The sequence below is a fragment of the Leucoraja erinacea genome, chromosome 6, assembly GCF_028641065.1.
Source record: "Leucoraja erinacea ecotype New England chromosome 6, Leri_hhj_1, whole genome shotgun sequence".
Taxonomy (NCBI): Eukaryota; Metazoa; Chordata; class Chondrichthyes; order Rajiformes; family Rajidae; genus Leucoraja; species Leucoraja erinaceus.
This window is the reverse complement of record NC_073382.1, coordinates 3,169,212-3,190,067: the sequence shown is the minus strand read 5'-3', so window position 1 is coordinate 3,190,067 and position 20,856 is coordinate 3,169,212. Positions and strand designations below refer to the sequence as shown.

Genomic DNA, 20,856 nt, shown 5'->3' with positions numbered 1-20,856 from the left:
ACCCCGGGTCGGGGCTGGTCGAAACCTTCTGCGTCGTTTGGAGCTTCCCGACATTGGTCTCTACCCAAGACTGCGAGCACCTCGATGGTGAAATCCGCAGGCTGCGGTTGGAGCGTCGATCCCAGGCAAGGGATGGTAAGTCTACGTCCCCGTGGTGGGGTTCAAAGTCACAATCAAGTAAGGCCTCCAACTCCATGATGTTCAGCTGCAGAGCGACCGGAGATATGATCCAGAAAACAATTGCATCTCCGGCAAGTTAAGAGATTGAAAACCAGTCTCCCCGACCCTCTCCCCCACCCCCCACATAAAACAAACCAGAGAACATCAACACAAACTTTTAAAACACACTAAAAATAACAAAAAAAAGACGAAAAGGCACACAGACGGTTGGCGAGGCTGCTATGGTCGGTGCCCCCTGGTGGTAAAGAGGGGTAAACCATATATAATTGAAGCAATCCTATCCAATGAGAACAGAAGACGGGGTTTATATTATAGTTGTACAAGTTGATGAGGTCTTACATGGAATATTGTATTCAGTTTTGGTCATGCTGCTGTAAGAAAGAGCCAATGAACAACACAGAAAATAAAAGATTTACAAGGATGTTGCCAATCGAGGTTAGAGCGAGTGGTTGGACAGCTTAATACTTTATTGCTTGGAATATAGGAGGCGCAGAGGTGTATAAAACCACGAGGAGCATAGACAGACAATGTAGAGTCTTTTTCTCTAGGGTCAGGGAATCAAGAATTAGAGAGTGTACGTTTAAGGGGAGAGAGAAAAGATTTAAATGGAAACTGAAGGACAACTTTTTCACAGAAAGGGTTGTACTTACCTTAACAATTGCCAGATGAAATGGTTAAGGTAGGTACAATAATAACTTAAAAAAACATCGAGACATGAACATGGATAGGAAAGAATGAGAGGGATATGGGCAAATGTGGGTAAATGGGATTAACAGATGGGCATCTTGGTCAGCATGGACGAGTTGGGTCGAAGGGCCTGTTTCCGTGCTGAATGACTCTACAATATTTCAAACCAATTATGAGGACAAGTTCTTAAATACTGACCCATTAAACAAAAATGTGATATATGAAATGTGTTCAGACTGGGAATATTCAGACAGATTCCTGCCTTTGGTACTCAAGACATAACGTAATGCCTCAATGTGGACTTTACCAATCCTGCTGCGGCCATCACTTACTAGCATTAATATACTAGTGATACAATAATATAAATTATCATAATTTTCTGTATAAAATTGAAAATGTTTGAGCCAACACACAACACAGTTGGTAAGATTTTAGAGTCCATTAAAAGGATGAGATTACGGAGCATTTAGAAGTTCACAATAAAATTGGCCGAAGTCAGCATTGCTTTGACAATAGACAATAGGTGCAGGAGTAGGCCATTCGGCCCTTCGAGCCAGCACCGCCATTCAATGTAATCACGTGAAGGGGAGGTCTTGCTTGACAAACTTGCTGGAATTCTTTAAAGAATTAAATAGCAGGACAGTCAAAGGAGAGTCAGTAGATGGTGTTTACTTGGATTTTTAGAAAGCATTTGATAAGGTGCCATATGTTAGGCTGCTGAGGAAGATGGAAGCCCACGGTATCAAAGGGCAGATACTAGCATGGATAGCCAGTTGGCTGGATGGCAGAAGACAAAGAGTGACAAAAAAGGGGGCTGTTTCTGGTTGGCTGTCAGTGACTAGAGGAGTTCTGCAAGGGTCAGTGGTGGGGCCACTAATCTTCACGTTGTATATTAATGATTTGGACGAGGGGATTGAAGGCTTTGTGGCTAAGTTTGCGGATGATACGAAAATAGGTGGAGGGGCAGGTATAGAGAAAGCAGGGACTCTACAGAAGAACTTGGACAGTTTGGGAGAGTAGGCAGAGAAGTGGCAGATGGAATATAGTGAAGTAAAGAGTGGAGTCATGCATTTTGGTAGTAGGAATAAAGGTGTAGCTAATATTCTAAATGGGGAGAGAATCCAGAAATCGGAAGTGCAAAGGAACTTGGAGTTGCTGGTGCAGGATTCCCAAAATGTTAATCTGCAAGTCGACAGTAAAGAAAGCAAACTCACTGCAAGCATTTATTTCAAGAGGGCTTCAAGAAGACAAATACACGAATGTAATGTTGAAAGCTTTATAAGGTGGGTAATGCCGCATTTGGAATATTGTGAGCAATTTTGGGCACCATATCTGAAGAAGGGTGTACTGGCTCTGGAGAGGGTCCAGAGGAGGTTTACAAGTATGATCCCAGGAATGAGTAGGTTAACCTATGATGAGCGTTTTGTCAGTACTGGGCCTGTACTCACTGGAGTTCAGAAGAACGAGGGGGGACCTCATCAAAACATACAGAATAGTGAAAGGCTTGGATAGAGTGGATGTGGAGAGGATGTATTCATTAGTGGGAGAGTCTAGGACGAGAGGACATGGCCTCAGAATTAAAGGACATTCTTTTAGGCAGGAGATGAGGAGAAATTTCTTTAGTCAGAGAGTGGTGAACCTGTGGAATTCTTTGCCACAGAAGGCTCTGGAGGCCATTAGTGGATATTTTTAAGGCAGGGTTAATATATTCTTGATTAGTACAGGTGTCAGAGGCTATGGAGAGTAGGCAGAAGAAATGGGCTGAATGGTCTAATGCTACACTTATTGCTTGTGACATGCATATTCAACTTTGGTATCAAGTGCTGCCAAAGCCAGTGTATTAAATCCAACTAGAGAATTCAGTTATCTTTATTCTGCCATAATGCTTCTCATCTCGAACTCAAGAAAAACTCAACATACAAAACAAAATATTTTTTAATAACCCTTCATCAAGACTGCTAACAGATGCTGACATAGATGGCCTTGTGCAAGAAGGAAACATTTACTTGTAAATGGATTTTTTAAAAGCCTGAACTTGTCAAAAATGAATTGGCAAAACTCATACAATCAAGATCCCCATGAATCAAGCGAAAAGCAACAGCACTCCTGCCGCCACTCACCATTTCTGAACAACAACTTTTCATCATACTTTCCTTTGTAATGAGGACAAGATTGCATGTTTACATCTTCACGTCGATTCAGAAACCTACCTTGATTTGTTTTCCTCAAAATGAGCACTTGTCTTGATGTACCTGGCCAACTCTATCTGCATGTCACCAAACAATGGTACAACCTGCAGTTGCTGCAAAATGAAGATAACATTTTTGAAATACATTTTTTATGCAAAGTATCAATTCAGCGTAAAAATAAATCGTACTTAATACCGTGAAAATTCAAAAAAAATTTCCATTTAATGTTGTCTTAGTTTAGTATCATAAGAAAAAATTGAGCCTGAAAATGACTTTCCTTAAGAAATTCTGGATACAACTCTCAGAATCAAGGACAACTGGACATTGCTTGTGTGTAAGATTAGACATTTTCAAATGGTTATTTGATTCAGGGGGATCCCATGATCAATGTCAATCCTGTATTAAATGTGACTTTTACATCTGGATTAGTGGGGTCAAGGAAAGAGCATTCACGTCGCGGCCCTGTTTCCAACAATCTTTCCAGCACCACGCACAAGAAGCGCAAGACAGACACCATTGTATGCAGGTGCTGAGATGTGTTCAGCTCTGGCTGAACAACTTCTAATCTTGTGTGTGGACTCGATAAGAAGATCTGAATTAGTCAAAGTACAGTAATTGTAGCCTCTTGCACAGCAGCAACGAGGCCCTATTGAGAAACAGCACCTCCCCCAAGTGGTGCTGTACGATGGCAGCCTTTTTTAGTCTGTTGTTAAATGTATGGTTTAGTGTATCTTTAGTTTGGTATTATGTTGGGGGGGGGGGGGGGGGGGACTTTGTTTTTTTCCTCGACAGAGATGCAACTTTTTCCGTATCGTATCTCCGTCCGCACTGCGGCCTAACATCGTGGAGCTGGCGGTCCCTATGCTGGGGATCGACTTTTGGGAGCTCCAACCACAGGAGCCTGCGGACTTAACATCGTGGAGCTTGCGATCCCCTTTGAGGGATCGACTTCGGGAGCTCTAACCGCGGGAGCCTGCAGACTTGACATCGTGGAACTCCGTGGTCCCTTGGTTAGGGACCGACTACGGGAGCTCCAAGCCGCAGGAGCTTCAACCACCCCGATCGCGGGATCTTCGATCGCCCGGACGAGGGAGCTTCAATCACCGGCTGCGGGAGCTTCGATCGCCCCGACTGCGGATGGTTCAACTGCCCTGACCGCAGGAGAAAAGGAGGGAAGAAGATAAGACTTTATTGGCTTCCATCACAGTGCACTGTGATGGATGTTTATGTTCATTTTTATGTAGTTGTGTGTCTTGCTGTTGCTTTGGTATGACTGTATGGCAAATCAAATTCCTTGTATGTTCTTACATACTTGGCTAATCAATAAATTCTTTGTATCCTCTGGGCACATCGCAGCCTTCAGCACTCCATACCGAATTCAACAATGTTGAATCCCTCCCCCAAGTTCTCAAAAACTTAACATTACCGTGTTCTCTGCCATAGATGTAGCTGAGAATGTTGAGAGTTTAGGTAAATGTTGAGATTGATGAACTTCAACGTATATAAAAGTCAATGTATAAAGTATTCAAGGGAATTCTATCCAGAACATTTTTAGTATTTAGTTTCAACAACTAATCCAGTCCAAAGAGGAAACAGATTACGAGCTACAAAGCATTGAAACCACACTGTTTTCAACTGAAAGCATCTTCAGTGCACAATGTATCTAAAGAATAAAATATTAAATGCTGATATTAGATCTGCTGAAGGCTGTCAAGGAAATCAGTTCCCCGATTAAACCCGGTATAATTTCACAAGCATTGATGGTAAATTTATTAGACTCGAGTCCTTACTGCAACTGTCATGATTAAAATAAAGATAATAGAGAAAAATTGTAGTTGATATCTTAGCAGGAAGAACTACTGAATACATTTGAAGCAAAGTCTGCTGCACTACAAGTAAATGGATATGATTTCTGGCTATTTAATATAATCTTTTAAAACTGCAGTCACATTTTTCAAAGCAGGAATAATACAGAAAGGCAAAGAGCTATATTAATTTAAAACTGTCTTTTGCAGCTGGTCAAAAGCACTAGTATTATTTTGATATCAAATTTGTTTTGATATTCTGAACAACCATCCTGTGAGGAGTGTCCAATTTTTTTAATATGCATGTTTTTACTCGAGATGAAAGAAAAAAATATAGACCATGTAATTAGTTAAGTATAAATGAAGAAATATGTAAAACAGATGCAATTGTGTTCCCATTAAGGTAAAATATTTGTTGCAGTTTTCATTAGCTCAAGGGAAAATAATATCTCCTTACCTTGAAAAATTTGTCAATCCTGCTCAAGTTTATTCGTTTCTTGGCATCCAACTTGTATATGTTGCTAACATTTCCATCCATGAGGTACAGACCAAAGCCCATCACCTGTAAAATGTTCTCATTTTAAACTTTCCATACAAAATAATGTTTTCAAAATTAAAAATTGTCAAGGATGATGTATGTAACTTACATAATGTTGCTCAAAAGCACTTTTAGTATTGCACGTGACCAACTATACTCTGGATTGTTTGCACATTGTTGCAGAGTGCAAGTTTCCAGGGGCTGCCTGGCTCTATAGACATGACAGCAAAAAGCAATGATGCTTTCCACAATACGTTCTTTTCCAAAAAACTGACCTTTGCTTATTCACTCATTTAAACAACCAGCCATCCTGCACCTTTGTGAGTGAACAATAAAAGATAATGAAATATTATAACCCCACAAAAGGGTTTTTAAGACCCTGAATGGAGCTGAGGAGGTCTGCAAGGAATGGTGTTGTATAATAATAATAATAAATTTTATTTATGGGTGCCTTTCAAGAGTCTCAAGGACACCTTACAAAAATTTAGCAGGTAGAGGAAAAACATGTAAGGGGAATGAAATAAATAGTGGAGACATGACTAGTACACAAAGTAAAGTTTGCAAAGGAAGGATCAGGGAACCAAGTACTGGAAAGAATGGTCTCTGCGAAAAGCAGAAAGGGTGGAGAGAAGAAGATGGGACTTCTCTGGACTGAAAATGAAATTAGTCCAATATCCATGTCTGAAATATTGCTTTTCTATCTTTTCCTCCAACACATTAAGCAATGTCACCAAAGATCAACTTGTTACAATCGAGTGCAGCCAGATTTATTGATGTTCCAGTCAGATCCCGCCTAACTTCTTCCACTCAAGGAGAACCAGAGCTTAAATAATTCCCAACCCACCACAGAATCTAAATAATGAACATCTTCAGCAAGATAATGTTTATTACATTGTCATTTTCTTAAGTATCTATCTTGGAGGCTGGAAGTGGGCATATTTACTTCCAGTCGATCACATTTTATTTTCTTCTTGTAAAAATGAACAGTCCTAGATGTCACAACACATAATATTAAAGTTCAAACATTGTATATCAAACAAAATTTAATGAAAGTAAATTATTTTACAATCAATTCAGCCCCTCAAGTTTGAACTGATTGAATCCAAGTATAGAATTATCCACAAAAGGACAAAGTGCTGAAGTAACTCAGCAGGTCAGGTAGCATCTCTGGAGAACATGAATGGGTAATGTTTCTAATCTGTTTGGATAGCATGCAAAACAAAGCTTTTCACTGTACCTTGGTACATGTGACAATAATAAATCTAAACCTAGTTGCAGTGCAAACCAGCAAAAATCATTATAGCCTACTATGTGATACACGAGTCCAGTTATATAATTTGTACAAATATTTATAAAGACATATTTTAGAATACCTTGAGCAGCATGTGCTTTTCACCAGGAGTCAGGTACATTCTGTTCTCATAATAATCAATACAAATATTTACAATGTCAGCAAGAAGCTCTTCATAACCTGGAATGACTTCAAGTTGCTGTTGGAGTGACTAGAAAAAAAACATAAGTTAATAAGAAATTTGTTGCGCAAAAAAAAAAAAAAAACTTGCATTTCAAATAAAACAAGTCTACTATACTGCATCACGAAATAGCAATTAGTTTCTGCACATCATTAACACTTTGGAATAGATATTCTTACTGTCTAAGGGCGAATGAAAAGCATCAAAAAGGTCATTCCAGTTATGGAGGCGATGTGGAACAGGCAAAGCGTTTTCAAGGGTGGTTTGCCAAGGATTCAAGACGTGTCCTTCAAACCAATTTCCTCCCTTCCTGAACTGGAATGATTCATGATTAATGCCACATCACAGCCGAGGCAGGGGCACCAGTAAAACTAACATCTGAGATCTTCCTGACTAATATCACATTACCATATGCAGTTAACAGCTTATCTATTCAAGATTTTAAAATTTGAGCGTGTAATTTCCTCAGAGTCACTTTCAACATCAATGCACAAAACTCATTTCCAACGAATACAGTGAAGCAACTCATTTTCCACCAATCCATGATATTTTGTATTTTGGTCAGCTAAACAAAGATAAAATTCATCCTATTTACGTATGTTGTATGTGAATTAAAGAGTGTCTCAGGTAGAGCAACTAAATTATTACTTGCTGCAGCACAACAATTATGGCTCTTCAAACTAATAAATTATGAATATTAGCTGGTTTGAGCAAAAAGTCCTTCACATTCTGGGAATAACCACATAAAAGGGCTCACAACATCAAAATTAGTGTCACTAATCCGGCAATCAATTCATGAAGTTCCACAAATGCCAGTGTGTTGATGTGCTGGTTAAGGAATGAATAGCAAGGAACCAAGATCTTAAGCATCCATATGAACAGGGTGACAAGGCCACAGTTTGGTGTCATATCTGAAAGATGCAGATCTAAACATACAGTGGTTCTTCAGAACAATGTTGAAAAGATATACGTTCAAATCCTGGAACAGTGTTGAAGTCATGACTTTCCAACTCAAAAATGGCACTATTACTGGAAAGTTGGGCACAATTTACTCATACTAATGTCTTTTTAACTAAAATGTCTTTTAAACAGAATTTTTAAAGAACCATTGCATTTAATTGGTGTATTTAGACAAGACATTGAAATAACTCAATAGGTCCCTCTTGAGGCTCAATAGAAGTAAAACAATGGGCCACATTTACCTGCGTAATTTTGTTGTGATTTGCAAGAAACATGGAGAGATTTTGAGATTCTTGTATTGATTGCGGGTCTGACATTTTACGAAGAAACTGAGCAGCTCTAAAAATAAAGTTTAATTTCAATGATCAATTCAGTGTTTACATTTGCGCGTAGTAAAAACCGTTACTAAATAATAGTGTGCACATTTCCCTCCAAATTTCTGAACATTTAAGCTATGCCTTATCATTATTGAAGAAATAGGAATTACCAAATCATGAATCATTCTAACAAAAGGGTTAGCTATTATTCCACAGTGAAATTCGATGGTTTATAACAAGAAGTTCCATTGATTCTTTAGCAAAATTGGGCTAATAACATGACATTTTTTACAGTCCACCCTCGTCTTGGTTTGAAGAAAGAACATTGCTACTAAAAACACATCAATGTGAAGCAGATGCTCTACCATTTAACCAACTTAAGTCAATTATTTTTATGCAGCATGCTTTCAAATGAGGGTATAAAGTCAAATTCAGTCAACAGCATAAAAGCATTAGCATTATTTCAACTTCTGAGTTTACAACAAAAAGATTTGATAATTGTTGGTATCTCTTCCCGGTTTCAGTGACCATGAAAATCTTGATTTGAATTATAACAGCTTCTGCAAATGAAGTAAGTGATTTGTTTCATGTCATTGACTTTGATGCGTTCAAACAGAGAAAATTCAAATTTACCAAACATCCATTAACTTGTAAATGTTTAAATAAAATTATTTTTTTTCCCAGCAATTTTAAATCACAAGATTTTTACTACTTTTTTTCAGAACACAGTTGATTTAAGTCTCCTCAACCAGCTCGGAATTATGCGTGTGGATGTTTGGCCAAACTCAGTTTTGGTTGAACCAGATCTTTACTGATTTCAAAACTGCTAAATAACTGCATTGGTTAATATATGCACCATTGCTGCTTAAGGCCAGAAAATCTTAAAAGTTTGTGCAGCTGATTGAAACAAATGATATAACCTATTTCAACTAACTTCTTCCACTAAACATTTTGCATCAACTGCCATTGGTCATGCTGTGCAACTCATATCCTTCAATAGCTTCTACCAAATACAGCAACAGTTCAATGAACTCTGTCACTGCGAGGGTGTTGGGTGGTTGGAGCTGTAGAGGATGTAGTACTATAATAGCATTTAAATGAGACTTGGAGGAGTACATGGAGAGGAGGGGTTTGGAGGGATATGGGTCAAGAACAGGAAAATTGTACTGGGTTAGATGGGACAAGCATAGATGGGACATCTTGGCCTGCATGGTCAGGTTGGGCCAAAAGGCCTGTTTCGGTGCTGTATCACTTAAATCTACCAAAGTAAAACTAAAAAAAAACACACCCACATTTCACATCCTAGTTTTAAAAAGGAAAGATTACATTATTAAACCTTACCGTTTATATGCCGAGTGGTCATTTTTCACACTACATTTCATGTTTTTCAACTCATCCAATACTGCAAACATATTAATGAATTTGCCCAGTGTGAGAAGGTAAGCTTCTGAAACAAAGTCTCTCCTCCTCTCTGCATGACAAAGTCTCTTCATCTCATCACAAAACCGGTCAATTGCGTTACGCTGTTGAATAATGCAGATAAATTTATGGGTTAAATCAAGTTATAAATGTGGATGCAGTTGTTGCAAACCTCTCCCAGCAAAAGAGAGTTAACTAAGTTGCCATGATTAAATGTTATCATACTAATTCTGCAAAAAAAGAGGAACATAGTCTCCTGAAGCTAATAAAAAATAGAACTTTTCAAGTGAAAGAACAATGTAAAATGATAAAATCCAATATTAGATTCAGGAAGTTTGAATTTTTTTTTAAATGGAACAGCAGTAGAGTTACTGCCTTACAAGTGTCCCAGACTCAGGTTTGATCCTGACCATGGGTGGTGTCTGTACAGAGCTTGTACATTCATCCTGTGACCGCGAGGGTTTCCTCTGGGTGCTCCGGTTTCCTCCCACACTCCAGAGACGTGCAGGTTTTGTAGGATAATTGGCTTCTTGAAAATTGTCCCTAATACGTAGGATAGAACTAGTGTACAGATGATTGCAGGTCGGCACTGACTCAGTGGGCCAAAGGGCCTGTTTCCACGCTGCATCTCTAATCTCTAAAATAAACTAAAACTAAAATGTAGTGTTACATTTTGCTAAGTTAAACCTTGGCAGGATTTTGACAGTCTCTGGAAAGTGATGTTATATAGAGAGACTTAGTAGTACATAGTTCCCTGATGAAAAAGGTGTTTGGCACACTTGCCTTCATCTGTTCATCTATTGAGCACAAAAGTCGGGGAATTGTGTTACAATGTATGACATGTTGGTGAGACTACACCAGTGAGTTGGAATGTGTGTACATGATAGCTATTCTCCATGCTTTAGCAAAGCATGGCCAAATTAGAAATTACATTTAATTGCTTACCTGGAAATACATGAAATTCATTAATTTTGTGACCTCTGGTTCAAGAACTTCCACTGTCTTTTCATAAATTTCAACTCTGTTAGGCTGTTCATTGCACTTGACCTTTGATAAATAAAATTCATTGAGTATCAAAATGTAACAATTATCAAACTGTAACAATTTTCTAAAATATGGGTATTTTAACATATAACCAAACGCTAACAGACATACTCTTAATTCTACCTCATTTGGTTATTCCAATATTGTGCTTTAATATTTTTGTACTATTTCAGATTGCACTACAATCTTGCACCATTCTGCTGTTCTGCACATTGTCCCATTTAATATTATATTTATCAATACTGTGTGCGAATCATTTACTCCATGTGCTTTGCGTGAAGCAGGAATTGCGTTGCCACATTGTATATGGCGATAAACCTCAATTGCTCTCCAATCGTAATCAGTAAAAAGGAAATTGGGCCTCATTTTAAAATTGGAATTTGTATAGACTTACTGAAATGAACTAGAATACATCAATATTCAATACCTGGGGAATGGCTCTTGAACAGCTTCTCCAAGTATACAACATAACAGCATATTCTTGACCCTCTTCCAACATTTCATTCTAAAAATAAAATAAAGTTAGTATTGTGCACAGACTTTATAGATCACAATCTACGCACAACATGTATAGTTAGTACAATTTGGTTTTCAAATTGCATTAACTAACAAATGCATTTAAAAAATGCCATTCTTTAAATAATTTGCATCCATGACTGAAAGATGCTGAAATACCTGTTTTCTTAATGCACACAAAAAAAACCAAAGAAAATAAATCCAATAGTCTTTTCTCACCCTTAGGAAAATCATGTATTGCAGTCTCCGAGGAACTCTTTTAAGTGCTGTCAATACCACATCAAATTGTACACCACAGATTACACAAGAAACAAATGATAAAATGCTAAGAGGCAAACATTAGCTGGGATAGCAGGAGAACATGCTCTTCAAATAGTGCAAAGAATTTTTTTAAGTCCATCTGAACGGGCATTAACAGTTTTGCCGGCAACATGAAAAATGTTTGGAGTGAGCTGCAATGTCATTTTAGATTAAATTAGAGTATGAGTCATCCATGTCACCCAAGTTGACTCACCAAACTAACTCCATTTGCCTATCCCTCCAAACATTTCCTCTACATTCACTTTCATTTCCTCTCCAAATATCTTTAAAATATTATAATTGTGTCCACTTCTACTACCTCCTCTGGCAGCTTGTTCCATATACCCACAAACGTCTGTGAAAAGGTTTCTTTAAAATTTTTCCATTTCAAATGTTTTAAAGTTTCTTTGGTAGCATAACAAACATGGCTAAATGCAAACCTTTTCTACGGTTTAAACCAAATTTACTATGACAGGCCATTGTCACAAAATGTAACTGAAATGCAAACCTGAGGGGAAAAGCAAAAGGAGAGGCATTTGAAAGAGGAACTTAAAATTGGGAAGAGATGGAGATGGGCAATCTGACCACAGTGACTGATCAACAAAAAGCAACAACCAGGAGATTTGTTAAATTTTGGAAACTGAATATTCAGAGCATTCTCAACATACAGAAAAGGTATCATGCTAATATTTAAGAAACAAATATTTTAACAGTTCAAGAAAATAGGAATTGTGGGATCAAGGAACAAGATAAAGCTCAGATCACTGTTCATGCGGAGGATATTCACAATGCCACAAATTTGAGAGAAATCAGATCAAAGGTCAATTTCAGATTGTGTAGGAAGGAACTGCAAATGCTGGTTTAAACCGAAGATAGCCACAAAATACTGGAGTAACGCAGCATCTCTGGAGAGAAGCTGCTTGCCCCGCTGAGTTACTCCAGCATTTTGGGTCTATCTTCAATTTCATATTGTCGGAAATCAATCGAAATCAAAGTATCAAAAACACACAAATAAATGTTGTTACCAGAGATCCACATTACCATGCTAGAATGGACTGTTGCTTGCTCAATGTATCTGGCAATACCCGTAACAAATGCATTTCTGTCTTCGAAGTTGGTGTTGAAATTTGGCTGGTGAAAGAAAATAAGTTAGTCAGAAACAGCACAAAATTACTCACATTTATCAAAGAAAAACGTGATCTATATGCTCAGAAAACTATCGTTTCATTTCCTTAGTACGGTGTGTTAACACAGGTACTGTGTGTTGGACCGACCAAAACTGTCTGAGTTTAAACACTGCCCAGTCCATCATTGGCTCTGACCTTCCTTCCATCAAGGGGATCTATTGCAGTCACTGCCTCAAAAAGGCTGGCATTATCATCAAGGACCCACACCATCCTGACCACACACTCATCTCCCTGCTACCTTCAAGTAGAAGGTACAGGAGCCTGAAGACTGCAATGACCAGGTTCAGGAATAGCTACTTCCCCACAGCCATCAGGCTATTAAACTTGGCTCGGACAAAACTCTGAACATTAATAACCCATTATCTGTTATTTGCACTTAATCAGTTTATTTATTCATGTGTGTATATATTTATATAATGGTATATGGACACACTGATCTGTTTTGTAGTCAATGCCTACTATGTTCTCTTGTGCTGAAGCAAAGCAAGAATTTCATTGTCCTATCAGGGACACATGACAATAAACTCACTTGAACACTTGAACTTAAACTACTGCTAAAATAAATGGATCAGGAAAGTATATTGTACAATAGCTGTTATTCCAAGAGAGTTGAGAGTACACGTATAGAGAACCCTTGAGGCAATTACACAGGGTTTTGGCAAGATCACACTTGGAGGACTGTGCAGCTGAAGTGCCTATACCTAAAAGAGAATAGACATGCCTTTTAGGAGGTGGTAGTCCATTCAATTGTGGTGACTTCTCCTTGAAATAAAAGCACTGCCAATCTCAATAAAACAAATGAATTAGCGTGATTAATTATCAGAATTAGGATTATATTTAATGGATTGAGTTTTAGGGTAGAGGCACAAAGTCTAAAAGAATGAAGGGGAGAAATTCCGAGAAGAGGTTTGATAACCATTGGAAGTCTTTATCCACAGTAATATGGGTATTGAATAGATTGAAGGCTTAGAATTGATGCCTTTTTTGGGACACTAAAGGAAATAAGCAAAATGGGGATTGAATGCTGTGTGAAGTAAGGTTGAAGTTTTGATAATCTGAATAGCGAGAAAGCAAATCCATATGACCTAAAATGTTCTATCTTTTTTTCTACTATTCCTCCTAAAAATAAACAAACTAACATTCTTACATTATACCTCTTCTGCCTAATGCCCACTTGTGTAATCTATCCAGACGTCATCTGCCAACCAATCACTCAGCCATTCGTTATCTCTCTTCTTTACAAACATTACACACTTATATCTTACTTTCCCATGTAGTTTAATGTGGTCAACTAATTATATACATCGTACGTCATTCCTTCATCTCAGTCTTAATATAAATTGAAACCAGTGAACACCTAGCAGTAATCCTTGCATAATCCCAATAGGAACAAAATTCAACCTGAAAATTAACCTTTATACAGTATCTACTCTTTTCTTTGCAACACTTAAACCAATACACATGCCTATTTTTTACCTCCAATCTTGAACCTGTAACAAAGCATTCTGAAAACATCTACTTCTTCCTACCATTAATAAAGAATTCTGGCATTTTTCATCTGTTCATGTTGGGCAAACTAACCTGTAATATATTACATTCTCTATTTGGTCCAGAGAACATTACAGGGAACAATCCCAGAAGCCAGAGACTACATTTCATAAGAGTGTGTATATCATGTCACAACACATTGCAAACCTCCCCTTCCATACCTTATGGATCCAAAGACTTAAGGGCCTGTCCCACTTACGCGACCGGGTAGCGCGGGACGGGCACATGGAGTGGTGTGGAGTGGCGTGGAGTGTGGACTTCGTCCTGCACTAAATCTTCGCGCGCCACCAGCCTGAGTGTCACATGCCCAAGAACCTGGCGCGGCGCAACATCTTACCTCCAACAGCAGCTGAAGCAGGCAAACGATCGCCGAGCTTGGCCTGGGGCTCACGGCTGTTGCGGATCCGGATCCTCCCTCACTCCTACTCCCAGAGCGGGGCCAAGACGATTGGAGATAGGCACAAAATACTGGAGTATCTCAGCGGGACCGGCAGCATCTCTGGAGAGAAGCAATGGGTGATGTTTCGGGTCGAGACCCTTCTCCAGACTGAAGAAGATTCTCGACCCGAAACATCATCCAATCCTTCTCTCCAGAGATGCTGCCAGTCCTGCTGAGTTACTCCTGCATTTTGTGTCCATCTTCAAATGACACCACGCGCTCCAGACGGCGGTGCGGACGCATGATGACACACGCGACCGCCGCGCGTCAGTCACTATCGGCCTGTCGCGTAAATGACGGCCAATTGGGACAGGCCCTTTCAGGGGCTGTCCCACTTGACGATTTTTTCAGCAACTGTCGGCATCATTGAGTGGCATATCAGGTCACTGACAAGGTCGCAGCGTGATGACGTATTGACACGCGGTGTCTCCTCAAGTGTCGCAACTTTATTTTGTCGCCGCTGGATTTTGAATTGTTCAAAATCTTGCATCGACCCTGATATGTCAGTCAATGACTCCGGCAGTTGCCGAAAAAAATCGCCAAGTGGGATAGGCCCCTTTAACGATAGGAGAATTCCTGTTGACTTTCACCAATTCAACTGTATCATTCTGACTCAGTTTAAGCCCATGGAACGTGGTTTAATTCATCAGGCACTGGATTGAACTTGAATAAATCAACCAAGAATAATATTTATTTCAAATTCATCTTACTTGATATAATAGTGAGGAAGGCGGTGGTTCAATACAAGGCTGCTGGTCTGGCAGTGGTAGGTCTTCCAAAAGGTCAACATTGGATAAGGCATCTTCCAAGGTGACTTGTGCAGTCATGGTTCCTCTGAATGGAAAAATTATTAAATAGAAAATTATGTTGTATTGTCGCACTAATTCACATTACTTGCCCTGTAATGAAAAATCTATGATCGTAAAATTATTGCAAATACAGCCAGAATCAAAATGGTTACTGGACAGGATACCAATATTTCGCCATAATGTTCCTCTGTCTCTCTCCATCCATATTAAGCAGGTCTTTTCTCCATAGCCTTGCAAATTTGTTTCCACTGTATCTTTACCCAATCCCACCTTGAACTTCCCTCTACCACAGCTGTATTGCTGTGCATTCCAGATTCCAGCCACTCGCTGCACAAGTCTTGAAGAAGGTTCCTGACCAGAAATGTGGTCTCTGCATTTCAGTCCACAGATGCCTTGAACACATAGAAACATAGAAATTAGGTGCAGGAGTAGGCCATTCGGCCCTTCGAGCCTGCACCGCCATTCAATATGATCATGGCTGATCATCCAACTCAGTATCCCGTACCTGCCTTCTCTCCATACCCTCTGATCCCCTTGGCCACAATGGCCACATCTAACTCCCTCTTAAATATAGCCAATGAACTGGCCTCAACTACCCTCTGTGGCAGAGAGTTCCAGAGATTCACCACTCTCTGTGTGAAAAAAGTTCTCCTCATCTCGGTTTTAAAGGATTTCCCCCTTATCCGTAAGCTGTGACCCCTTGTCCTGGACTTCCCCAACATCGGGAACAATCTTCCTGCAGTGAACACAATTTTCACTACTGTTTGGGAACCACGTACCTGTACTCCCAGATCTCTCTGTTCTGCAAAACTCTCCAGGGCTCTACCATTAACTGTGCGTGTCCTGCCCTGGTTTGACATACCAACGTGCACCACTTTCGAGTTAAATTCCATTTGCTATTCTTCAGCCCACCTCTTGTACCCCCTCTACTATTTCCTTTGCCAACATACCATGTATGAGCTATTCTGTATGTGAAAAGATTATGCCTTAAGTCTCTTAAATCTTTCCCCTCACCTTAAATCAACGATGCTTAGTTTTAGTCTCCAGTACCTTGTGGCTGTTCATCTTATCTTTGTCACTCCTAATTGTATATATCTCTCCGAGGTCACCTCTCAGCCTTTTCTACTCCACGGTAAAAACAGCTCATCCAGCTTCTCTTTATAGCTCAAACCCTTGAGATCCGGTAATATCCTTGCAAATTATTATTTGCATCCTAGTTTAATAACATCCTTGGTATACTGTTCTCCAAATGTGGCCTTGCAAAAGCATTGCACAGCTACAACATGCATGTTTCATTCTATCATTCACACTTAGTCTTTCTAGTCTTTTATTTAGTCTTTCAAAAACATGCATCACCAGAAAAATCGAGTCACAGCGCTCACATTAAGATAGAAGTTGTATTCTGAAGAAAGGATACTTCCAAGTTTAAATGATTCGGCAGCATCATTCCCTGCGATTTTACTAATAAAATGAAACTATTTATAGAAAAATACATTTTCATTGTGGTTTTTAAACACAACTATAAAATGAACTGTAGAATCCGTTTTGCCAGTTTTTGTTTCATTCATGTTGAAAATTGATCAAAGTAGCATTCTCAAATTTCAGAGTTGTCTTTCCAGTTCTATTTTTGGCAATGTGGTGAGTCAGACCATGACAACAGAAGTTGATGTGCATGGTTAGCTGGTAAAAAACTACTGCATTTAGAATTCTGTTCGACTATTCAGATTGGATAATGGATGCCTTAGAGGAAATTAACTACTTCAATTGCGTATGCCTGACATTCGTAAGCACAAACACAAAACACAAAGCATTTATCAATGTCAGCAGAGCTGATAAATTTAGCAGCTGTGTTAAATTAACCAACAGCTTTTGGTCTTTTATTTCAAAGATAATTGTCCACCAGGGTGGGGGAGGAGAGCTAACGGAACACTGCTAATGTTACTTGTTCCACATGTTGTCATGCAAGTTCAATTTTAATGGAAATGTTACAATGTTCACAATTTAAATCAGTGACAGATAGTGAATGGGATATGTCCGAATTTCTGATGATACAAAGTTAGGAAGAAAAGTGAGTTGTGAGGACACAGTATGCAAATTAAATGGTCAGGATAAGTGGGCAAGATATACTGGAATACTATACTGGAAATGCAAGCTATAAACCCTCGGCTATATAACGGACCACATTGAGGGGATGGTGTCAATTATTACCAATTGCCCACTATAACTGAATAAGGTGGTTAATATGTACAGTACTAATGGAAAAACAGCCACTACACAATAAACAGTAAAGGACACAAAATACACAGTACCTCGGGACAGCACAATGGCACCGTGGTAAAGTTGCAACCTTACAGCGAGTTGCTACCTTACACCAGAGTTTGATCCTGACTTCAGATGCTATCTGTGGCAGTGTGGGCTTCCTCGCATGTGGCAGGGGTGTTCAGGTTTGTGATTTGGTTGGCTTCTGTGGGTTGTGTGAGTCACTGATGGAGCCGCTGCCACCGAGCGACAGGGGCCCAGTTTGCATCCTGGCCTCAAGGTAGGGAACCCCACGGTTTCACAATGTCTTTGTCTTTGAAATGTGGGAAGAAAGATAGAACCATTGCAGTAGTTCTATCCTACACACTGTGACACTGCAAGGCATTCACGGCCCGGTCCGTGTCTTTCAATGTAGACGGGACAGTAAGAGGACCAGCTCAAGAGCGGGTCAGCGGGCGATGGATAACAGGACAGCGGGCGGTGGAGCTTACACCTGTGTCAGCGCGATCAAGGGACCAATTGAGGTTAATTTATTGACGATTGTCATTGAAGGCTTGAAGCAGCTTTGACGGCACATGAGTTGTACATACTTTTACGTGTTCCATGTACTGCAGATGAAAGGCACGGCAGAATTAGTCATAATTCTCCCATGCATTTACTATTTATATTTAAGAATGACCATTTTATAATTTTAGTCAGGGTAGGCACTGCCTACCTTGCCTACCCTGAGGGCTTCATACCGACTCACTGCCCGACTCCAGTTTGCAAAGACTGGACCCTTCCCCACCCACTCCTCCCCAATCACCACTTCACACCAACTTACATAGAAACATAGAAATTAGGTGCAGTAGGCCATTCGGCCCTTCTAGAGCCTGCACCGCCATTCAATATGATCATGGCTGATCATCCAACTCAGTATCCCGTACCTGCCTTCTCTCCATGCCCCCTGATCCCCTTAGCCACAAGGGCCACATCTAACTCCCTCTTAAATATAGCCAATGAACTGGCCTCAACTACCCTCTGTGGCAGAGAGTTCCAGAGATTCACCACTCTCTGTGTGAAAAAAGTTCTTCTCATCTCATTTTCAAACAGTCCCCTGCAATTTGCCCCTTATCCTTAAGCTTCAAATTTTCCCCTTGTCCTGGACCCTTCCCCACAGATTACGTCTCAATGATTCCTGCCTGTCTACCCTGTAATCATGAAGACCCTTGAAAGAATTTTGCCCAACTTTCTATAAGACGCCCTGCTCAATCCCCTGCAAATTCATAGCCAGAGTATGAAAACCAAGTCAATCGCACTTCTTTCCCCAGCACCTAGACAGTCAGGGGACTATGCCAGGAATTTGTCTGGTGAACCTAGCTCTGCATTCACTCATTGATCAGGCTACTACATCCAAACGCTCTGACCCCTCTGTCAGTGGATCACCAACTTCCTGACAGACAGGAAGCAGCATGTGAGGCTGGGAAAGCACATCTTGGCACAGGAGCACCGCAAGGCTGCGTACTCTCTCCTCTCCTTTACTCTTTCTACACCAACGACTGCACCTCCACAGACTACTCTGTCAAGCTTCTCAAGTTTGTGGACGACGAGGAATCTGCCTAAAGACGGGAAGTGACACATCTTTGTGCCATCGAAACAACCTGGAGCTCAATGCGCTTAAGACAGTTGAATTGATTGTAGACTTTAGGTGAGCTCCCCCTCCCCTCTCACCATCAACAACACCACAGTCCGATCTGTGGAGTCATTTAGGGAAGTTAGGGAAGTCCAGGACAAGGGGTCACAGCTTAAGGATAAGGGGGAAATCCTTTAAAACCGAGATGAGAAGAACTTTTTTCACACAGAGAGTGGTGAATCTCTGGAACTCTCTGCCACAGAGGGTAGTTGAGGCCAGTTCATTGGCTATATTTAAGAGGGAGTTAGATGTGGCCCTTGTGGCTAAGGGGATCAGGGGGTATGGAGAGAAGGCAGGTACGGGATACTGAGTTGGATGATCAGCCATGATCATATTGAATGGCGGTGCAGGCTCGAAGGGCCGAATGGCCTACTCCTGCACCTAATTTCTATGTTTCTATGTTTCCTAGGAACTATAATCTCCAGATTATAATCTCCACCATCGACTCTAAAGTCAAACAGCCAAACAGATGTACCCAAACAGGATGTGCCACAGTCTGAAGCTGAGAAACGTCGCCTATTTCCTTCGCTCCATAATGCTGCTGCACCCACTGAGTCTGAAGATTTTTGGGTACCTTCGGCAATGATGGTCCAGTTTTAAACTGCCATCGCCTATGTCCTTCTTCTCCATCATGATCTGTTTGGCTAGCCACCAAGCATGACATCCAGAGGCTGCAGTGCATAGTTCCATCAGCCGAGAAGGCCATTGGCTGCAACTTTCGCCCCATTGATGAACTGTACACTGCAAGGGCCAGGAAGCGAACGGGTAAGATCGTCTCTGACCCCTCTCAACCTGGCCACAAACTCTTTGAATCACTTCCCTCTGGAAGGCTACTGCGGATTGTCAAAGCCGCCACAGCCAGACATAAAAATAGCTTTTTTTCTTCACGAGCAGTAGCTCTCCTCAACAAACAAAAGTCTGTAGTCTCCTTTTGCTCTGGTATTTTATTTAATTCTTCACATGTTTAAATTATGTTTTATTCTTAATTGCTTACTGTATATCAATAGACAATAGTCAACAGGTGCAGGAGTAGGCCATTCGGCCCTTCGAGCCATTCAATGTAATCATGGCTGATCTTCCACAATCAGTACCCCGTTCCTGCCTTCTCCCCATATCCCCTGATTCCGCTATCTTTAAGAGTCTAGCTCTCTCTTGAAAGCATCCAGAGAACCAGCCTCCACCGCCCTCTGAGGCAGAGAATTCCACAGACTCACAACTCTGCGTGAAAACGTTTTTCCTCACCTCCGTTCTCCCTTATTCTTCAACTGTGGCCCCTGGATCTGGACTCCCCCAACATCGGGAACAAGTTTCCTGCCTCTAGCACGTCCAAACCCTTAATAATATTATATGTTTCAATAAGATCTCCTCTCATCCTCCAAATTCCAATAGACAATAGACAATAAGTGCAGGAATAGGCCATTCGGCCCTTCGAGCCAGCACCACCATTCAATGAGATCATGGCTGATTATTCCTAATCAGTACCCCGTTCCTGCCCTCTCCCCATATCCCCTGACT

General features: G+C 40.4%; 1 protein-coding gene across 1 annotated transcript in view; it reads right to left on the bottom strand.

Annotated features, from left to right (window-relative positions):
- cyfip1 (cytoplasmic FMR1 interacting protein 1) overlaps nt 1-20,856 on the bottom strand; it is a 96,766-nt gene that overhangs the window by 45,141 nt on the left and 30,769 nt on the right. Inside the window, exons 3-11 of the mRNA XM_055636492.1 lie at nt 15,312-15,435; nt 12,469-12,558; nt 11,039-11,116; nt 10,513-10,614; nt 9,490-9,671; nt 8,074-8,170; nt 6,773-6,901; nt 5,319-5,423; nt 3,078-3,169 (exon numbers count right to left, since the gene is read on the bottom strand). Of these exons, the coding sequence (XP_055492467.1) occupies nt 3,078-3,169; nt 5,319-5,423; nt 6,773-6,901; nt 8,074-8,170; nt 9,490-9,671; nt 10,513-10,614; nt 11,039-11,116; nt 12,469-12,558; nt 15,312-15,435 (999 nt within the window). The remainder of the gene's footprint in view (nt 1-3,077; nt 3,170-5,318; nt 5,424-6,772; nt 6,902-8,073; nt 8,171-9,489; nt 9,672-10,512; nt 10,615-11,038; nt 11,117-12,468; nt 12,559-15,311; nt 15,436-20,856) is intronic.